At 32.8% G+C, this 21,707-nt stretch overlaps 1 protein-coding gene across 9 annotated transcripts in view; it reads left to right on the top strand.

Moving 5' to 3' along the window:
• The window catches only part of ATRX (ATRX chromatin remodeler), a 229,103-nt gene that overhangs the window by 182,429 nt on the left and 24,967 nt on the right, over positions 1–21,707 (top strand). For 8 of the 9 annotated variants that reach the window (XM_032475539.1, XM_032475538.1, XM_032475533.1 and 5 more), the window contains 3 exons: positions 1,422–1,530; positions 18,947–19,124; positions 20,405–20,599. In XM_032475539.1, the coding sequence (XP_032331430.1) occupies positions 1,422–1,530; positions 18,947–19,124; positions 20,405–20,599 (482 nt within the window). Of the gene's footprint in view, positions 1–1,421; positions 1,531–17,900; positions 17,983–18,946; positions 19,125–20,404; positions 20,600–21,707 lie in introns of those variants that run through there. The other variant, XM_032475541.1, reaches the window with a different exon arrangement.

Below are 21,707 nucleotides of genomic sequence, written 5' to 3'. Positions count from 1 at the left end.
ATGTCAAAGAATGTTCTTCCTAGGTTTTCTTCTAAGAATTTTATGGTTTCAGGTCTTACATTTAAGTCTTTAATCCATTTTAAGTTTGTTTTTGTAAATGATGTGAGGAAATGTTCTAATCTCATTGTTGTACATGTAGCTGTCCAGTTTTCCCAGCACCACTTATTGAAGAGATTGTTTTTCTCCATTGTGTATTCTTTCCTCCTTTGTGATAGATAAATTGACCATAAATGCGTAGGTTAATTTCTGGACCTTCTATCCTGTTCCTTTGATCTGTGTGTCTGTTTTTGTGCCAATACCATGCTGTTTTGATCATTGTAGCTTTGTAGTATAGTCTGAAGTCAGGGAACATGATTTGTCCAGCTCCATTCTTCATTCTCAAGGTTGTTTTGGCTATTCGGGTTCTTTTGTGGTTGCATATGAATTTTAAGATTTTTTGTTCTAGTTCTGTGAAAAATGCATTGGTATTTTGATAGCAGTTGCATTGTCTGTAGATTGCTTTGAGTTGTATGGCCATTGAATTGGAAAAATTAATATTATTCAAATGACCATACTACTAAAAAACATCTTTAAAACTAATGTACTGAGTTTAAGTTAAAATTTGCTTAAAGATGTAAATCTCAGTTTTGTCATCTTGTTTTATCTCAAGACTAGGCTGTGATGATGTGAATTTTGCTTGGAGGGGATGTAGTAGTAATATGTTTTCAGTTAAAGAATTGGAATGGAAATTATGTATGATAAAATATGAAAATGTCATAAGCACTTAATCTGTTGGTATTTTAGTGTGAATGTAAGTCTTTAGTAGAATTTCACCTCACTGTACAAAAGTTGACATGTCTGATCATTATTTAACTTATAAAATCACAATTCTTTACTTTCACATACACACTCACACATATGTTAATTTTCATGAAATATGAACATATTCTGATATTTGTGGCTAGACCATAGAATAGTTTTTGGCACATAAATAAGCATTCAGTAAATATTTGTTCAGTGAATAAATGCATTCTATGCCTCTGGTTTTTATCTGTTTAGTACCAACTTGTCTAAAAAGAGGGGAGAAACCTGGACATTTACAGATTTAATTGAAAGCAAGCTTCATGAGCATGATGTAGCTTACTCATATTCTTTTGAAAGTTTTAAAGGATTCTAATCAAGGAAATCTTTTACAAAATTTACATGTAGATGAAATACTTTTCAAAAGTATGTTTGCTTTTCAGTATCTATTAGAAGGAAATCTGTGGTGAATTTATTTGTAATCTAGTGATTTACCCCTTGATTAAAAAAAATTTTTGTCTTGCTATGCAAATAGAATATAAATAACCAGCCTTTAAATGGCAAGCAAGGAAGAAAATCTTTTACTACTAGGATAACAATATATATTAAATCTCTTTTTTCTTTTCTTGTTGAATTTTCAGGTGAAGGAAAGTGGCTCCGAAACATTGACTATTACCGTTTAGATGGTTCTACAACTGCTCAGTCAAGGAAAAAATGGGCTGAAGAATTTAATGATGAAACTAATGTTAGGTAGGAAACATTTTCTGAATATATAGTTTAAAAAATCATTTAGAATCTACATATAGTAAGAGTCACTCTTTTTGTGTCTACTACTATAATTTTTGACACACGCAAGATATAGTCAAGATATAAAGTGGTTTCATTCATCCCTCAGGAAATTCACCCATGGAATCAAACTTTTTTAGCCTTTTCAGTTTTACTTTTTTCACATAGCAAAATACATTTGAGATTCATCTGTATTGTTGCATGTGTAAACAGTTTATTCGTTTTTATTGGTGAGTAGTATTCCATTTGGTATTCCATTTTGATATTCCATTGTATGGATATATCCATTGTATGAATGTCTTGTTTTGACAGTTTCCATTGTATGGATGTATTCACTGTATAAATGAATGGTTTATTTAATATAACCATTTCCACTTCAGAGCCATTTGAGTTGTTTCCAGGTTTTGGAATTAGAATTAAAGCTGCTCTAAACATTCTTGTATAAGTTTTGTCTGACCATACACCCAAATGAAATGAATATCCAAGAATGGAATTGCTCGGTTGTATGGTAAATTTATGTTTAGCTTTGTAGGGAACTCCTGAACAGTTTTCCAAAGAAGTTGTACAATTTTGCATACCCACCAGCAATGCATGAAAGTTCCAGTTGCTCTGCATCCTTCAGCACCTGGTATTCTCATATTTTTTAAAAAAATGTATTTTACACATTTTAATAGGTATATAATGATATCTCATGTGATTTTAATCTGCATTTCCCTAATGATAATTGATGGTAAGCATCTTTTCATGTGGTTATTGGCCATTTTTTTCCATTTTTTAAAAATTGAAGTATAGTTGATTTACAGTATTGTGTTAGTTTTAGGTATACAGCATAGTAATTCCGTTTTTCTTTTAGATTATATTCTTTTAAGTTTAATTAGGTCACATTTGTTTATTTTTGCTTTTATTTATATTGCCTTGGGAGACTGAGCTCGGAAAACATTGCTACGATTTATGTCAGAGAATGTTTTGCCTATGTTCTCTTGTAGGAGATTTATGGTGTCCTGTTTAAAGTCTTTCATCCATTTTGAGTTTATTTTTGTGCATGGTGTAGGGGAGTGTTCTAGTTTTATATATATGTGGCTGTCCAGCTTTCCTAATACCACTTGCCTAAGAGACTGTCTTTTCGCCATTGTATGTTCTTGCCGCCTTTGTCAAAGATTAATTGACTATAGGTGTATGGTTTTATTTCTGGGCTCTCTATTCTATTTCATTATCCATATGTCTATTTTTGTGCTAACATCACACTTTTAATTACTGTAGTTCTGGAGTATTGTCTGAAGTCTGGGAGTGTTATGCTTCCTGCTTTGTTCTTTTTCTTCAGTATTGCTTTGGCAATTCTGGGTCTTTTGTGATTCTGTATAAATTTTAGGATTATTTGTTCTATTTATGCAAAACATATCCTGGGTAATTTGATAGGAATCACATTAAATCTGTAGATTGCTTTGGGTAGTATGGCCATTTTAACAATATTAATTATTCCAAACCAAGAGCATAAGATGTCTTTCCATTTTTTTCCCCATTTCTTTAAAGCATCTTTAATTTCCTTAATCAATATTTTATAGTTCTCAACATAAAAGTCTTTCACCTCCTTGGTCAGGTTTATTCCCCAAAATTCTATTTTTTGATGCGATTTTAAAAGGGATTGCTTTTTTACTTTCCTTTTCTGATATTTTCTTGTTTTTATAAAGAAATGCAACTGATTTCTTCATTTTAATCTTGTAACCTTATACCATGCTGAATTTGTTTATTAGCTCTAGTGATTTTTGAGAAGGAAAGAAATATTAAAGATCAGGGAGGAAACAAAGTGAGATTATTGCCCATTTTTCTATCATCTTTTGGTTTTAACATTAAGGTATTCTTGATCTCTTTGTTTATTGTAGGAATTTGAGTAATATACTTGAACCACTGTAGGTAGAGAATGTGTTGTATATCTGTTGTTGATGTTGCTTATGTACGTACATATAAACATTTGCATACACACATACATGTGTGAAAGCATTGCCTTTAAGAAAGTGATGTAGGGATTGGGTTAGTTTAATGACAAGATGGCTGAAATATGCCTTAATAGATGTTCTAAAGTATGAATGGCATTATATTGTGTGTGTGAAAACATGTTTTAATTCTAGCAGAGTCCTGAACTACACCTAGGGTTAAAGCTAGAGAAATTCCACTTAGACCATAGGAAGAGTATATTCTTATTAGATATTTAAAATCTACAGAGTCTGGGAGAGCTTACAAATAGTTGAGTATAGTAAAGTAATTTTTTGAAAAAATGATTAAATATTTAAAGAATAAGTACTTTTTTTATTCTGTGTGAAGTGTTTTTTTAAAGAATTATTATTTGTACATGAGTTTCAAGAAGTAATTTTACTGGTAATACTAGTCTGATTTGTCAGATTTAATATAAACCTACTTGCTCAGTTTTTCGAGTTTGTAAATATCACAATAGCATATGATTTGTCCCATAACAGTTATATTTGATGACTAGTAGGGAACAGCTTTGAAATGTGGATGGTAAGCTGTCAGCTTGGCTTACTCTCTAGCAAATTAACCCCCCTAAAAAAAAGTGCCCCCCCCCACGCCCATGGATTTGAGGGGTTATTGTTGAGTAGCTAAACATCTTTGGAGTAAATCTACGAATGTTAGCAATTATGTCTATGTCTGTCTGTCTTCTATTTTCTCATGACTCTAATTTTCAAAAATGGAATACAAATATAACATTTATTTATGGTAATGCAGTTGGAAAGACACATTAAGATAAGCTCTAAGGTAGTGACCTAATGTTGTCTTGTGTGGTCAGGAAGTAGTTTTCAACAGTCTCAGGGTCCTTGGTTAGCTTCATACTATGTTTTTAAACTTAATTTTATTAATACTTATATTTTAAATTTATACTGATTTATTTAATTTAGAGTCATAGGAACTTACAAAGATAGTATAGAGATGTCCTGTGACCCTTTTAGCTAACTTCCCCTAATGGTTACATCTTATATACTTGTAATATCATACAAACCAAGAAACTGACACTGTTTCAGTATGTGTATATCTGGTTTTTTTTTTTTTGATCATATAGGTAGAGATTCCTGTAACCACCACTGGACTCAAGGTATTCTATCACCACAAAGATTCCTCCCTTTCTACCCTTTTATAGTTGCACCCATCCACTGATGTTACCACAATCTTGAACTCCTGGCAATAACTAATTTGTTCTCCATCGTTATAATTTTGTCATATCAAGACTGTTATATAAATGGTATCATAGTATATGTGATCTTTCGAGATTGGCTTTTTCCACTCAGCATAATCCCCTTTATTTTCATTCAAGTTGTGTATATCAATAGTTTGTTCCTTTTTTTAATACAGAGTAGTATTCCATGGTATGGATGTACCAGCTTGTTTAATACAAACTGTACATCTACTGCAGGGCATTTTGTTTGTTTCTAGGTTTGGCTATTACAAATGAAGCTGCTGTGAACATTGTGTACATGTTTTGTGTGGATCTAGTTTCCATTTCTCTAGAATAAATGCCCAGGTATGTGATTGCTAGGTTACATGGTAAGTGGCTATTTCATTTTTTAAGAAACTTTCAAACTGTTTTCCAAAGTGGCTGTACCATTTTAGCTTCCCATCAGTAAAGTGTGAGAGATCAAGTTTCTCTGCATCCTCAAAACATTCATTGTTATCACTGTTTATCTTAGCTGTTCTCACAGGTGTGTAGTGGTATCTCATTGTGGTCTTAATTTGCATTTCCCTGATGGCTGGTTATGTTGAACAATTTTTTTCATATGTTCATTTATCATCTGTATATCCTCTTTGGTGAAATGTTTCTTTATGTCTTTTGCCTATTTTCTCATTGAATTGTTTGCTTTCTCATTGTTGAGTCTTGAAAATTCTTTATATAATTTAGGTATGAGTCATATGTCAGGTATGTGGTTTGCAAATATTTCTGCCAATCTATGGTTTGTCTTTTAATTTCCTTCACAAGGTCTTTCACAAGGCAAAACTTTTAATTTTGGTGAAGTCTCGTTTGTCATTTTTTTGTTTTAATCATGCTTTTGTTGTCAAGTCTAAAAATTCTTCCCCAAGCCCTAAGTCCTGAAGATTTTCTCCTGTGTTATCTTCTAAAAGTTTCATTATTTTACATTTTGTATTTAAGTCAAAGATGCATTTTAAATTAATTTCTGTGTTAGATGTTAGATTTAGGTTGATTTCACTTTTCTTTCTTTTTTTCCCACTGTGAATGTCCAATTGCTCTAGCACCATTTGTTGAAAAAGCCATTCTTTCTCCACCAAATTGCTCTTGTGTTTTTGTGAAAAATCCGTCGGCTATACTTGTATAGCACTTTTTTTGGTTCTAATTCATAGGTCCATATATCCATCCTTCTGCCATTGCCACATAGTGTTGATTACTTTGATTATTTTAGTTGATTAGTGTTGATTATTTTAAGTATATAGTAAGCCTTAATATCAAGTCAAGTGATATCTCCGTCTCCCACTTTATTCTACTTTCTACAGATTGTTGTAGCTAGTCTAGTATCTTTGTCTTTAAATATAAATTTTGGAATCCTCTTGTCTAATCTACGAAAATTTACAAGAATTTTAGTTGGAATTGCATTGCACCTGTTATCAGTTTGGGGAGGATTGATATCTTCACCATATTGAGTCTCCCGTGAACACAGTGTCTCTTTGATTTTTTTTTTTCATCAATGATTTGTAGTTTTCAGCACATAAGTCCTGTATATGTTTTGTTAGACTTACAACTAGATATTTCATTTTTGGGGTGATTGTAAATGACACTGTATTTTTAATTTTACTTTTCACATATTCATTGCTAGTGTGTAGAAATGGCAATTGACTTTTGTGTAGATCTTTTACCTATAATCTTGCTGAACTCACTTATTTGTTCTAGGAGTTTGTTTTATAGATTTCTTGAGATTTTCTACTAGACCGTTATGTCATCTGCAAATAAGGAGTTTTATTTCTTCCTTTCTGATCTGATTGTGGTTTGTTTCCTTTTCTTGCCTTATTGCACTGGCTAGAACTTAAGTAATATGTTGAATAGCAGTGATGAGAGTGGACATATGTGCCTTCTTAAGAGCATTCAGTGTTGATAACTATGATGTAGCTGTAGGTTTCTTGTAGATACTCTTTATGAAGTTGAGGAAGTTCCCTGCTATTCTCCTCTATTCCTAGTTTGCTGAGAGTTTTGATTATGAATAGGTGTATAATTTTTTCAGGTGCTTTTTTGGTCTCATTTAATATGAAAATCTTTTTCTTTAGCCTATTAACATGGTATATTACATAGCTTCATTTTCAAATAGTGAACCAACCTTGCATCCCTGGAATAAATCCCACTTGGTCATAGGGTATAATTATTTTTATGTAGTGCTGGCTTCTGTTTGCTAAGATTTTCTTGGAGGATATTGATGAGATATTGGTCTGTATCCACTTACTTTTGTACTGTCTTTTTCTGAGTTTGGTAGCAGGATAGTATTGACCTCACAAAATGAGTTGAGAAGTGTTCCCCCTTCTGTTTGCTGAAAAAGGTGTGTAGAATTGTCTTAATTAATTGTGTTAATTGTCTTAAATTTTTTGGTAGAATTTGCCAGTGAAACTTTTTGGCCTTGGAGATTCCTTTTTTGTGAGTTTTTAAATCTCTAATTTGGTTTCTTTAATTGTTATGGAACTATTCATGTTATCTATTTCATATTGAATGAATTGTGCTTTTTGAGGAATTGGTTCATTTCAAATTTATGTAAAGAATTGTTCATAGCATTCCCTTATCCTTTCGATATCTTCAGGATCTATAGTGATAGCCTCTGTTTCATTCATGGTGTTGATAATTTGTGTATTTTCTTGGTTTTGTCAGTCTTACTAGAGGTTTGTCTATTTTTTGTTTATCTTTTCAAAGAACCTGCTTTATATTTCACTGATTTTTCTGTATTTTTTTTCTGTTTTAAATTTAATCTTGTTTTGACTTTTTCTCATCTTTTTCTACTTTCTTGAGGTGGAACCTTAAATTACTAATTTAGGACCTTCCCTCTTTTCTAATATAAACATTTAATGCTGTAAATTTCCCTTTCAGCACTAACTTAGCTATGTCATACAATTTTTGATATGTTTTATTTTCATTTCCATTGAGTTCAGTGTAATTTTTTTCTTTTTAGACTTCCTTTGTGAATCATAGCTAGAATTATGTTGTTTAATATACAGGCATTTGGAGATTTCCATTATTTTTCTGTTGTTGATTTCTAGTTTGTTTCAGTTCTGTTCAGAGAATATACTCTATGATTTCAGTTCTTTTAACTTTATTATGAATTGAGATGTGGTATATCTTGCTATGTCATACTTCGGCCCTTGAAAAGAATGTATTTCTTGCTATTGTTGGCCAGAATTTCCTATAAATATTGGTCAGATCCTGTTACTTGATGAAATTGTTGTATTCTTTCTGTCTAGTTGGTGATTAATTTTTGAGAGAGGAGAGTTGAAGCCTCCAAGTATAATTGTGGACTTGTCTGTTTCTCGAGGTTTTTGCTTCTCAAATTTTCAGCTCTGTTTTTTGGTGCATACACATGTTATGTCCCTCTCTATTACTTAGAATTTTCTTTGGTCTGAGACATACTTTATTTCATACTACTATGCCATTCCTGCTTCATTTTGATTGATGTTTACTTGGTATATCTTTTTTCATCCTTTTATGTTCAACCTACCTATTTTGTTATATTTGAAGTGAGTTTCTTGTAGTCAGTGTATGTTGGGTTATGCTTTTTTTTAAATCAACTCAACCTCTTTCTTTTAAATGGTGCATGTAGACCAGTTACAGTGTTTTTTCATTGAAGTATAATTGACACATTACATTATATTAGTTTCAGGTATACAACCATTTATATTTAATATAGAACTTGAGGCTACCATTTTAGTTTTTGTTCAGTTTGTTCTCTTTTATTCTGTTTTCTTTTGTTTCTGATTTCTTTTTCTACCCTTCCTGTAGGTTACTTATACATTTTTTTGGAATTTCATCTTGATTCATCTATAGTGTTTTGTAGTGTAATTTAAAAAAACATTTTTTTATTTGTAGTGTATCTTTGTATAACTTTTATAGTGGTTGTTTTAAGTATTATATGTACATAACTGGTCATAGTCTACTGGTGTCATCATTTTACCATTTTGATTGAAGTGTAGAAACCTTAACTTCTTTATGTCCCTTTTTCTCCTCCATTTATAATATAATTATCTTAAATGTTTTCTTTACATAGATTAACCACATCAGACAGCATAATCATTTTTTCTTCAACCATCAAACATAATTTAGAAAACTTAAAAGAAGGAAAATCTATTTTATACACTCATAATTTTTGTTCTTTTCATTGTTGTTTCTTCCTAATGTTTTAATACTTCTTCTTTTATCTTTTCCTTTTTTTTTTTTTTTAAAGAGAGCTTCCTTTAGCAGGTCTACTGGCAGCAAATTCTCTGAGTACCTTCAGTTGAGAATTTCTTGATTTCTCCTTAATTTTTGAAAAATGTTTTAACTGGATATAGAATTCTGGGTTGGAGTTCTTTCAGCACTTGAAAAATATGCCACTTCCTTCTAGCCTCCATGATTTCTTAAAAACTTGCTATTTTTACAGGTTTGGCTTTTTTAGATTATACATGATCTTCTCTGTCTGACTTACCTCATAATGTACTCAAGTTTCACCTGTGTTGTCGCATATGGCAGGATATCCTTCTTTCTTGTGGCTGAATAATATTCCATTGTATATATACCCCACATCTTTCTTATCCATTCAGCCATTGATGGGCATTTAGGTTGTTTCTATATTTTGGTTATTGTGAATAATGCTGCAATAGACACGGGAGTGCAGATATTTCTTTGACATCCTGTATCCATTTCATTTGTGTATATACCTAGAAGTGGAATTGCTAGATCATATGGTAGATCTATTTTTAATTTTTTGAGGAAACTCCATGTTGTTTTCCATAGTGGCAGAACCAATTAGTGAATATAGACAACAATATTTTATTATATAATCATCAAACTTGCTAAGAGACTAGAACTTAATTATTGAAACCACTAAAAAGAAATAATTACGTAGCATCATATAGGTGCTAGTTATCACTACATTAGCAATCATATTACAATACATACATTATTAAATTAACATGTTGTACACCTTAATTTTACATAGTGTTATATGTCAGATATATTTTAATTTTTTAAGAAACTTGGTTTTCAGATTGTTCTTTCCTCTGTCATTAAGGTCCTGTTTCTATCACTTCTTTCAAGATTTTTTTCTTTATCTTAGTTTTCAGAAGTTTGAGTATGGTGTGTCTTGGCATGGATTTCTTTGGTTTTACCTTGTTTATGTTTCATTCAGCTTCTTGAATTTGTAGGTTTGTGTTTATTGCTAAATTTTGGTTATTTTCAGGCATTATTTCTTTGAACACTTTTATAGCCCAGTCTTCTTTTCTCTTTTTTATTTAGGACTCTGATGGCAAGAATGTTAGAACTTCATTATAGTCCTATAGATCCTGGAGTATCTGGGTTTTTTTTTTCATTTGATTTCTATTATCAGATTAGGTCATTTTGGTTTTCTGTTTTCAGTGTTCATTGAATCTTCTGTTCTCTACATTCTACTCTTCAGCCCATCTATTGAGTTTTTTATGTTACTGTATTTTTCAGTTCTAAAATTTCCATTTGGTGTTTCTGTTTGTCTTCTATTTCTTTGCTGAGACTTTCTATTTTGTTCATTTGTGTCAGTGTTTTAATAGTTGCTTATTGAAGCATTTTAATAATGGCTACTTTTTAAATCTTTGTCACATGGTTCTAACATTTATGTCATCTCAGTGTTGGAGTTTATTGATTATCTTCTCTCATTGAAGCTGAGATTTTCCTGGTTATTGTTATGACAGAGATCTTCTGTTTAACTTAGACATTTTGTTTATTATGTCATGAGACTCTGTATCTTAAGTAAGTCTTATAGCAGACCTCTTCTGACTCACATTCAAGCAGGGCATGAAGTGTCCCATGTCATTACTGTCAGTTGAGAGTGGGAGTTTAGTCTATCTACTAGGCTTCTGCTGATACTACCCCGGCTGGCAGGGTTAGGATTGCCTATTTACAACCCCCTCTCTTATTCACCTCCATTGACATTACAGGGAGTGACTCATTACTGTCTGGGTTCTGGTGTAATTACTGACTATCCACTAGGCCTCCTTTCATACTAACCCGGTAACAGGGGAGAGGGTTTTTCTTGTAACCTCTGGGTTGGAGTGGATATCTTGGTTCCCTCTGTGGTCTCTACTGGCACTGCTGAGTTGGTAGGCAGACTTTGTTAACTCAAACTTATCTGATATCATTTTGACAGTACCTTGTTACAACTAGGTGAGGGTAGAAATCTGGACTTCCCACTCAGCCTTTAGTAACTAGGGCAGAGGTGCAACACATTTTTTCTGTACTGTTTGACTGGAGTTGAAAGGTTGAGTTTGTTTTTTTTTTTAACATTTTTTTTGTTGAAGTACAGTTGATATACAATGTATTAGTTTCTGATGTACAGCATAGTGATTCATATATATATATATATATATATATATATATATATATATATGCACACACACATACAAATAGGTATGTATATATAATGTATTCTTTTTCATAATCTTTTTCCTTATGAACAAGCCATTGAATATAGTTCCCTGTGCTATACAGTAGGACCTTGTTGTTTATTCTCTACATAGTAGTTTGTATCTGCCAATCCCAAACTCCCAATTTATCCTTCCTTCCCCCTTTCTCCTTTGGTAACCGTAAGTTTGTTTTCTGTTTGTGAATCTGTTTCTGTTTTGTAAATAAGTTCATTTGTGTCATTTTTTTAGATTCCACAAATAAGTGATGTCATATATTTGTCTTTCTCTGTCTGGCTTACTTCACTTGGTATCATAATCTCTAGGTCTATCCATGTTGCTGCAAATCGCATTATTTCATTCCTTTTTATGGCTGAGTAGTATTCCATTGTGTGTGTCTATCTTCTGTTTAACCTAGACATTTTATTTATTATGTCATGAGACTCTGTTTCTTATTTAAGTCTTATAACAAACCTCTTCTGACACATGTTCAAGCAGGGCATGAAGTGTCCCATGTCATTACTGTCAGTTGTGTATACACACACACACACATTTTCTTTATCCATTCATCTTTTGATGGACATTTAGGTTGCTTCCATGTCTTGGCTGTTGTAAATAGTGCTACTATGAACATTGGGGTGTATGTATCTTTTCAAATTAGAGTTTTCTCTGGATGTATACCCAAAAGTGGGATTGCTGGATCAATGGTAACTCTATTTTTAGTTTTTTAAGGAACCTCCCTATTGTTCTCCATAGTGGCTCCACCAATTTACATTCTCAGCAACAGTGTAGGAGGGTTCCTTTTTCTCCATACCTTCTGCAGCATTTCTTATTGGTAGACTTTTTGATGATGGCGATGTGAGGTGATAACTCATTGTAGTTTTGACTTGCATTTCTTGAATAATTAGTGATGTTGAGCATCTTTTCATTCTTGAATAATTAGTGATGTTGAGCAGGTGTTTCATCTTTTCAGGGTAGAGTCTAGCCTGCATTTGCAGACTCCTTCCACAGGCTATGGACTTATTGTTTTCTTCTAGTGTCTGGTGGGTGAGGCTGGACTGGAGGCTTGTGCAGGTTTCCTGGCAGGAGGGGTTGGTGCATGCCCACTGCTGGGTGGAGCTGGGTCCTGGCCCTCTGGCTGGCAGGGCCATGTCCAGGCCTGTGTCTAGAGGTGGCTGTGGGCTTAAGAAGTCCTTAGGCAGTCTGCTGATGGATGAGGCTGTGTTCCCAACCAGTATGTTGTTTGGCCTGAGATGCCCCAGCACTTAAGCCTACAGGCTGTTGGGTGGGGCCAGGACTTGGTGCTAATGACCCAAGACAGATGTCAGCCTCCAGGAAAGCTCCTGTAGATGAATATTCCCTGAATGTCCACCACTAGCTTTTATGTCCCCAGGATGTGCCTCAGCTGTCCCCCACCTCCCCAGGAGACCTTACAAGACCAGCGGGCAGGTCTGGCCCAGGCTCTTATGAAATCACTGCTTCAGCCCTTGGTCCAGTGCACGTGAAATTTTGCGCACGTTCTTTAAGAGTGAAGTCTTTGTTTCCCCTAGTCCTGTGGAGCTCTTGCAGTTAAGCCCCACTGACCTTCAAAGCCAAATGCTCTGAGGTCTCTTCCTCTTAATGCTGGATCCTCAGGCTTGGGTGCCTGACATGGAGCTCAGAGCTCTCATTCCCTTGGGAGAACCTCTGTAATAAAATTCTCCAGCTTGTGGATCACCCACCCGGGGGTTAGGGGACCCGATTATATTGTGAGTACACATCTCCTACCATCCTGTTGTGATTCCATCTTTATGTCTCCAGTTGTAGAGGATCTTTTTTGGTAGACTTTTTTATCGCTGGTTGTTAAGCAGTCAGTTGTGGTTTTGTTGTGTTTGTGAAAAGAGGTGAGCTCCAGGTCCTTCTACTCCACCATCTTGACAAGATCAGACATTTGTTGTTTTAAAGTTCTCTGTCTTGCTGGTCTGCCCGTTTTTTGGTCCTTTGGCTGGAGAGAGGCTTGGAGATTTATTTTGATAGCAACACATTGATGTTTCCAGGTTGCTGGGTTCTTCAGCACTCAGTCTGGGATATATGGGGGGTTGGGGGGAAGCCTATAGAACTCATTGCCATGTTGTGCTTAGGTTCCAAGCCAGTGTGCTTCCTTTGCCTCACTTTTCAGAAACTTCATACGTTTGTTTTATGTATAATGTCATGTTCTTAGCGGTACTTATTGTAAGGAATAGGGAAGATTATGTCTATTCCATCTTTCCAGAATTGGAATCCAAATATTAAACTTTTTATACAATTATATCTGTCCCTTAGTGAACATATATATATGCTTCTGTTGTATATGTTTAGAAGTGAGATTGCTGGGTAATAGGTATGTATGTATTCAGCTTTATCTTATACTGCCAAAACATTTTTCAAAAATGATTGTACCAGTATGCACTTCCATTAGTAGTATATGTATGTTTCATTTGTTACCTGTCCTCATTATCACTTGATGATGTTGGTTTTTTTAAGCCATTGTCATGGATATGTAGTGGCAAGCCTTCATAGTCTTAATCTATATTTTCCTGATAACGAATTGCAAGTACTTTGTAGATTTAAATGTGGAAGCTAAAGCAATAACTGAGAGCAATAACAGACAACAGCAGAGTATTTTCCTGATTTTATAGTAAGAAATTTTTCATAAATAGGATATACAAAGAACTAACAATAAAAGGACACATTGATAAGTTGAGTTTCATTAAAATTAAGAACTTCTATTCATCAAAGGCATTTCATGTGAAGAATGAAAAGGCAAACCATAAGTTAGAAGAAGCTATTTTCAATATATAGATCCAAAAACTCCTATCCACAGTGTATAATGAATTCTTAAAAATCAGTAGGCTAAACCAGACAACCCCCATTGAAAGATGGGCAAGAAACCTGGGAAATACTTTACAAAAGCTAATATCCAAATGGCCAATAAACATAGGAAAAGGTGCTCATATTTATTAATCTTAGAGAAATGCAAGTTAAAAACATTTTTGACAAAGGTGCAAGAGTGTCTCAATGGAGGGAGGATAACCTTTTCAACAAATGGTGTTGAAACAATTGGGTATTCGTAGGCTGAAAACAAACCTTAAACTAAGCTTCACCCCATTGAAAAATCAAGTCAAAATGGATTGTAAACCTAATGCAAAAAAAATTATATTTGTTTAAGAAATCATAGACAAAAATCTTAAGGAACTGAGGTTAGGCAAGAGTTCTTTGTCATGACATGAAAAGCATATAATCCATTAAAAAAATCAGTAACTGGACAATCAAAATTAAACTTTTGTCTGCTAGAGACTTTGTTAAGAAGAGGGAGAGAAGCCACAGACTTTGAGAAAGTATTTGAAGTTGAATATCTAACAAAGGCCTCATATCTAGAATATATGAATTATCTAAATGTAACAGCAATAAAAAAAACAAAAACCAATTTACATTTAGAAAATGAGCCAATGAATTAACTCACACTTCACCAAAGAGGATCTATGCCTGGCAAATAAGCACATGAAAAGATATTCAACACAACTGGCTAACAGGGAAATGTAAATTAAAATCACAAGATATCACTTACTACCAAATGCTGGTGAGGTTGCAAAGAAACTGGTTTTCTCCTAAAATGCTGGTGAGAAAGTGAAATGTCACAGCCACTCTTCCTGGAAAACAATTTAGTAAGGTTTTTTTAAACTAAACAATTAAATATATACTTAGTCATAAAACCCTATCATCACACTCTTGAAAATTTATGCTAGAGAAATGAAAACTTATTTTCGCATGGAAACCTATACACAGATGTTCATACCAGCTTTATTTGTAATAGCCAAAAACTGGAAACTACCCAAATGTCCTTTAACATCTGAATGGTTAAACAAATTGTGGTACATCCATATAATGGAATTCTGCTTGGCAGTGAAAAGGAATGAGCTATTGGGTTTTTTTGTGGGGGAGGGAAGGTAATTGGGCTTATTTATTTTTTAGAGGAGGTACTGGGGATTGAATCCAGGACCTCATGCATGCTAAGCATGCGCTCTACCACTTGCACTATCCCCTCCCCCCGGAATGAACTATTGATAATGATCCAAACAACAACTTGGATGGATCTCAAGGGCATTATGCTGAGTAAAAAATGCCAGTCTCAAAGGTTTACGTATTATTATGATTCCATTCATATAGCATTCTTGATGTGACAAAATTACAGTGATGAAGAACAAATTCGTGGTTGCCAGGGATTAGGATTAAAAGGAGGGTGTAAATACTAAGGGATAACACAAAGGAGGTTTTTTTATGGGGTGATGGAACAGTTCTGTTTCCTGCTTGTAGTAATGATTACGTGATTCTGCATAGATGATAAAACTTTATAGAGCTATACACTAAACAATTAAAGTATGTTTAAAAACTGGTGTAATCCAAATAAACTCTGTGCCTGAGTTCATAGTATTGTACCAATGTCACTTTCCTGTTTTTGACAATGTACTATGGTTATGTAAGTTATTACCATTGGGGAAAGCTAAATGAAGGGTACAGAGGAACTCTGTACTACTGTTGAAAATTCTTTGTGAACTTTAAGCAATTTTTTAAATGTTATAATTTATGAAAAGGCAATACTATGAGTTGTCAAGGATCTGGAACATCTAGAATTCTCACATACTGCTGCTGCAAATGTAAATTGTTATAACCACTTTGGAGAACTATTTGTTCAGTTTTAACAGTGCCATATACATACCCCATGACCTCGCAATTCTGCTCTTAGAAATACTTACATTGTTTTAACCAAAAAATATAAACCAAAAAGGTTTATAGCAGTACTGTTCAAATAATGGTTCATATTTTAATTGTGTTTGTTTTAGTGTATACACTTTAATACTAACATTTAGTATTAAGAAACTAAACATATTATGGTTCATTTATCTGATTATAAACTTACATCTTCCAGACTGAATAATACTAAAGGTTAACTAATTGTAATTTTTGATACCAGTTCAGTTACTTGACTCTGTTCCTTAATTTTTTTTTTCAGAGCAAAATTAAATAATTTTGCTTTCTACTATTATGCTTTTAAAAACCAAAATATCTCATTGACCACATCTATACCTTGTAAATAAATACCTATGTTATTGCAAATTAGGCTCCATCACAGTTCTTTATATGTCTGTTGTTTTTTTTTCCCATAGTTGGTGGTCTCCTTTAGCATAGTGACCAGATATTTTTTCATGTTTTGTAGTCCTAGAGTAGCTCAGTACTTGGGATTAATAGTTTGATAAACAATCTTATTAAACCCATTCAACTCTTCATTAGTGGATAGATACCAAAGAGTTTTAAAGTTCTGTACTAGATTTCCTCCTTTCTTGTGCGTGTGTTTTTTTAAACTGCATAGTTCATACCATTCTGTATACTTGATCCTTTTGCTGGTATAAAGTAGATCTAAGTAACTGGCGTAATTTTGGAGCAACATTTGCCCATAAACCCTTAAATATGTCTACTAATTAAAGAAAGCACAATTTGTTCTCTGTAATGAGTACATTTTACAGATAAGTATAAAGAGGAAAAATAATATAATCACATTGACCAGAGATAACCACTGTTAACAAGTGTGTATGTATATGTTTTATTTTTTGATGCAGTTGTAATTATACTAAATGAGATTCTGTACACACAATATTGTACATTTTTAATGGTAACGTAACCTGTTGAACATCCAGAGCGTAATTTAGTCCTCTGTGTTATACATGTTTTTTAATTTTCAGACATATGCCCTTATAAATAAGTGTGATGCATATATTTTCTTGCACTTCTGATAATTTCTATAGTCTTTATTCCTAGACATATAGTAGCTCCAAGTTGATATAAAACATGACTTTAGTACCTTTGTTCATTTTGTAACAGGATTTTTCTTACTTAAAAGCTCTTTCTCATTATTTAAATTTTGAGCTTCTTTGCATTCTAGTTTATAATACTATATCTGTAATAGGTATGGGATTTTAGTTATTTTCTGTCATGAGATACTAGAAACTAACACTTGGTTAAAATGGCATTTTGTGGAGATTGCTGAGTGCTTACTGTATATCCCAGGATTTTCCTTACTCTAAGCTGCCAACAATAAATACGTTATATAGTCATCCAGTTGAATATTATGCAGCTACCAAGCATGATGTTTACCAAGAAATTTGAGGAAATGCTCATAATTTAAACTGTATACACAGATACTGTCTGAATAAAACCAAAAATGTATATGCTTAGGAAAAATGAAACCTATAGGAAATGTACAATGATTTGAATGGAGCTTATTCTTTTTTTTCTGTTTTTTTTAACATTTTTTATTGATTTATAATCATTTTACAATGTTGTGTCAAATTCTAGTGTAGAGCACAATTTTTCATTTATACATGAACATATATATATTCATTGTCACCTTTTTTTCTCTGTGAGCTACCATAAGATCTTGTGTATATTTCCCTGTGCTATTCAGTATAATCTTGTTTATCTATTCTACAATTTGAATGGAGCTTATTTCTGGGTACTGGAACTGAGTAATCTTTTTCTTTAAACTTATTTATATATTTTTAAAATGTTATATATAATCTTTTTAAATTAAATTTTATTTATATAAAATTAATGTGTTTACCTATTTAAAAATAGTTTTGTAAGGCTTAAAATAAAAATCAGTCCCTGACCAGTACATTCCTTCCCATGATTTCTATTCTCTGCAGGTAACCAGTTTCAACTCTTGGCAATTCTTCTGGCCTTTCCTTACATATATCCTTTCTACAGTCTGAGATGGGAGTTTACTCACATGCACATGCACATGCACATGCACATGCACCCTTTTCCACATTCATTTTCCCAATACATTTTTTTCACAATACTTGCCTAAATCAATTTGTAGTGTTTGCTTTTTTGTGATTGTAAATATTCACACCTAAGCCATTTAAAATACTATGATTACTTTTCCTTTTTTGTACACCTGTTCAGTTTTGTTGAAGTAATCATTTACTTTTTTTAATGTGTTTTTTAATTGAAGTACAGTCAATTACAATGTGACAATTTCTGGTGTACAGCACAACGTCCCAGTCATACATATACATACATATATTCATTTTCGTATTTTTTCATTAAAGGTTAAGTAATGGTTTACTTTTACCATTTGCTTAGTTTTCTATGACCATTGCTAATTCATTCCCAAAATCTCCTACAGAAATATCAATTCTTGTGTTCCAGTTCAGCAGGTAATCTATCAGTTTCATTTGTTTTCTTGACTACATTCTTCCTGGAGCCCTCTGTCTTCTTTATCCTATTTTAGTTACCTCAGTATCTTGTATGTATCTGACTTTTCTCCTTACTTTTATTACACTGTATTATAATTACATATCAGTCATCCCTACTACACTCAGCTCCTTGGGCAGTGTTCTTCATTTCGATGTACTTAGTGCTCATAACAGTAGTGAACACAATGTTTTTTTTTAGTTGTACATAGATTTCTGAGTATAAATACCTTGAGTACATTGTAAACATGTGATTTGTATATTTATCTTTATTCCTAAATCATACTAGTTCATTTTCCAGCAATAAGATTCTTTTTGAGCATATAAATCATCAATCTGACTTCTTAGGCATGTCTTGTTTTTTTTAAGTAAGTGAGAAATGAATTCTCTGAATTCTTGATTGTTCAAAAAACTGCCTTAGGATTAAAAAGTCATTGATAAATAAAATATCTGTGAAGCACTCATTACTAAACATTCTATAATTTTATTTTCAGAGGGCGATTGTTTATCATTTCCACCAAAGCAGGATCTCTTGGAATTAATCTGGTAGCTGCTAATCGAGTGATTATATTTGATGCTTCTTGGAATCCATCTTATGACATCCAGAGTATATTCAGAGTTTATCGCTTTGGACAAACTAAACCTGTGTATGTATATAGGTTCTTAGCTCAGGTGGGTTTATAATTTATATTTTCTTTTTCATATTGAAAGGTTGGATGAAAGTGATAATATTTTTGGAGTTCAAAACATACATGTATTATAGACAGGCAAACGAAATTGAAAACACCATTCCTATTCATAAAGCAGCAGAAGTCAATTTTGGTCTCTCATGATTTTCTGTTTTGTAGTTTTCCAGGTCTCTAATGTCAACTTTCTCAGATTGAGATGAATTTGCATAGGTAAACAGATTTAGTATTTTCTTGCTAGTTCAAGAAAGTTAAACATTTACAGTTTTTTTACTTAGTGCACATAGAAAAGCCAGTAACTAAATTTATTTTGCTTATAGATGTAAAGGTCAAATGATCATTGTTTTGAATGGCCACTAGATATTCTTAGTTTTAAGAATGTGGGTAAATAGGAAGAAAAGGTTAATGTATTATAAATAATGAAAAATCATTGTAAATAATATTTAATACTTTCTAGTCAAGAATATTAATTTCCTTTAAATATAAACTCGGGTATTAAAAAACAGAAACTGAAATTTAATGAAAATAAATGAAATCAAAGAGGTGAATGCAGTTCAGTGTAATACAGGTTTATAGAATCAAGTTGCCTTTGTAACTTGTACATCTTCTTTGAGAGCAGATGCAACCCTTTCTACGTGCCTCCAACTCTTGGCTTCTCAACCAGTGACTGAGTTTTATTGGTAGATTCTTTCTCATACATAAGAGTACATAATATAATTGATAAACTATACTATAAATTCTTTTCTATTATTAAAATTAAGAGGTCCTTCATAGTCTAGTTCAGAATGTTATGTAGAATATATAGTAGGTACGGCATTTTAGTTATTTTTTGTCCTGAAGTTATAGAAAGTAAGACTTTGTATAAAGGCAGTTCATAGTGATTGTTGAGAGCTTATTATAGTAATTAAAACTGCTCTCTTGCATTCTTACATCAATAACCTCCTAAAATCTTATTTCATGCACTCTTTTATTCTGTTTATCTGACTGCTCTCCTACTTCCACCAAATAAAGAAATATATAAAGCAACACATGAACTCATATTGATTAAAAAATATAGAATGATTGTCAGTAATGTGGTTTTCTTTTTTTTTGTCAAGGTAAACTACTCTGAATAAAAAATGTCTCATGAATTAAGCAGCACTGCTCATAAAATTTGCTTCATGAAAGTATATTACTATGAGGTTTTGCTATTTCATATTAACCAATAACTGTATTTCTCCATGATTAAGTATCATGTTGACAAAATTGTTTCTTCTTTTTATAAAGGGAACCATGGAAGATAAGATTTATGATCGGCAAGTAACTAAGCAGTCACTGTCTTTTCGAGTTGTTGATCAACAGCAAGTTGAACGTCATTTTACCATGAATGAGCTTACTGAACTTTATACCTTTGAGCCAGACTTGTTAGATGATCCTAATTCAGAAAAGAAGAAGAAAAGGGATACTCCTATGCTGCCAAAGGTAAACATCTTTAGATTATTAGTTTAAAAAAACCCCTAACATGGTCCAAGGAAATTTTACTGTTGCTATGAAAGTTAGTCATCTGGTTAAGGCTATATTTCAGAATTTTTCAAAGAGAATAAAATTATATTTAAACAAGAAAGTGTTTGGTTGGTTCTCCACATAACACCACAAAAAAAAACAACAACAGTGTAATCTGAGTGGGGAAGGTACAGCTCAGTGGTAGAGTGCATGCCTAGCATGCACAAGGTCCTGGGTTCAATCCCAAGTACCTCCATTAAAGATAAATAAATAAAAAACTAATTACCTACCCCCCACAAAAAAAAGATAGTTAATCTGAAATGCATATTTTTTGCCAAATAAAAAGCTCAGCCCTGCAGAAAAAGGTTTCTGAGTAGAAACCTTAAAGGAAATAGTATAGTTCTCTTTTAATAACCTCCAGTAGAGGGCATATATAATTTTAATAATTACATATCAGGTTTAATTGTTTCTTCCTTAACATTCTTTGTTTTTATAAAACAATTAAAAATCAGCAAATAAAAGTGTCTCTTACTTGATATTTTTCACTGTCATAAAGCAAGTAAGACTTGGAAAAGGGCCCTTAGAGGTAATCTAGTCAACTCTCTCATTTTATAGATGGGGAAACTTAAGGTCAGAGGCATTCAATGACTTGCCCAGTTAAGTGGCAGAGCCAGGAATAGTATTTATATCTGTCTTCTGGTCCATTGTTCTTGGATAAGAAAACATTATTTAATATTGATATAGAAATGTAATATGGTAGATATCTTTTTGACCCTTTTGAACATAAGAGAAAAGCATACGATCTCTGATCTAAATAAAGAGTTTGTATATTTAAACCTATTCTAGTTATCTAAAATGCCATTTTGAGGGGGTTTATTGGGGGAGGTTCTTTTCCTGTTGTCATGGTTTCAAATTTAAGCACTTAATATTCCATGTAGCTGTTAAGAGAATTGGGAAAGCAGCTACCAGGTTACAGTATTACTCTGCCAAAGTGACTTCATTCTTTTGTAAAAGAAAAAAACCTCAAAAGTATCTTAGTTCTTCATATTGTTGGACCATTTAAGTAAAGCAAAAGGTAACAGGAATA

This window comes from Camelus ferus, chromosome X (assembly GCF_009834535.1).
Source record: "Camelus ferus isolate YT-003-E chromosome X, BCGSAC_Cfer_1.0, whole genome shotgun sequence".
NCBI lineage: Eukaryota > Metazoa > Chordata > Mammalia > Artiodactyla > Camelidae > Camelus > Camelus ferus.
The sequence above is the reverse complement of the archived record's forward strand: the minus strand, read 5'-3'. Positions and strand labels throughout refer to the sequence as shown.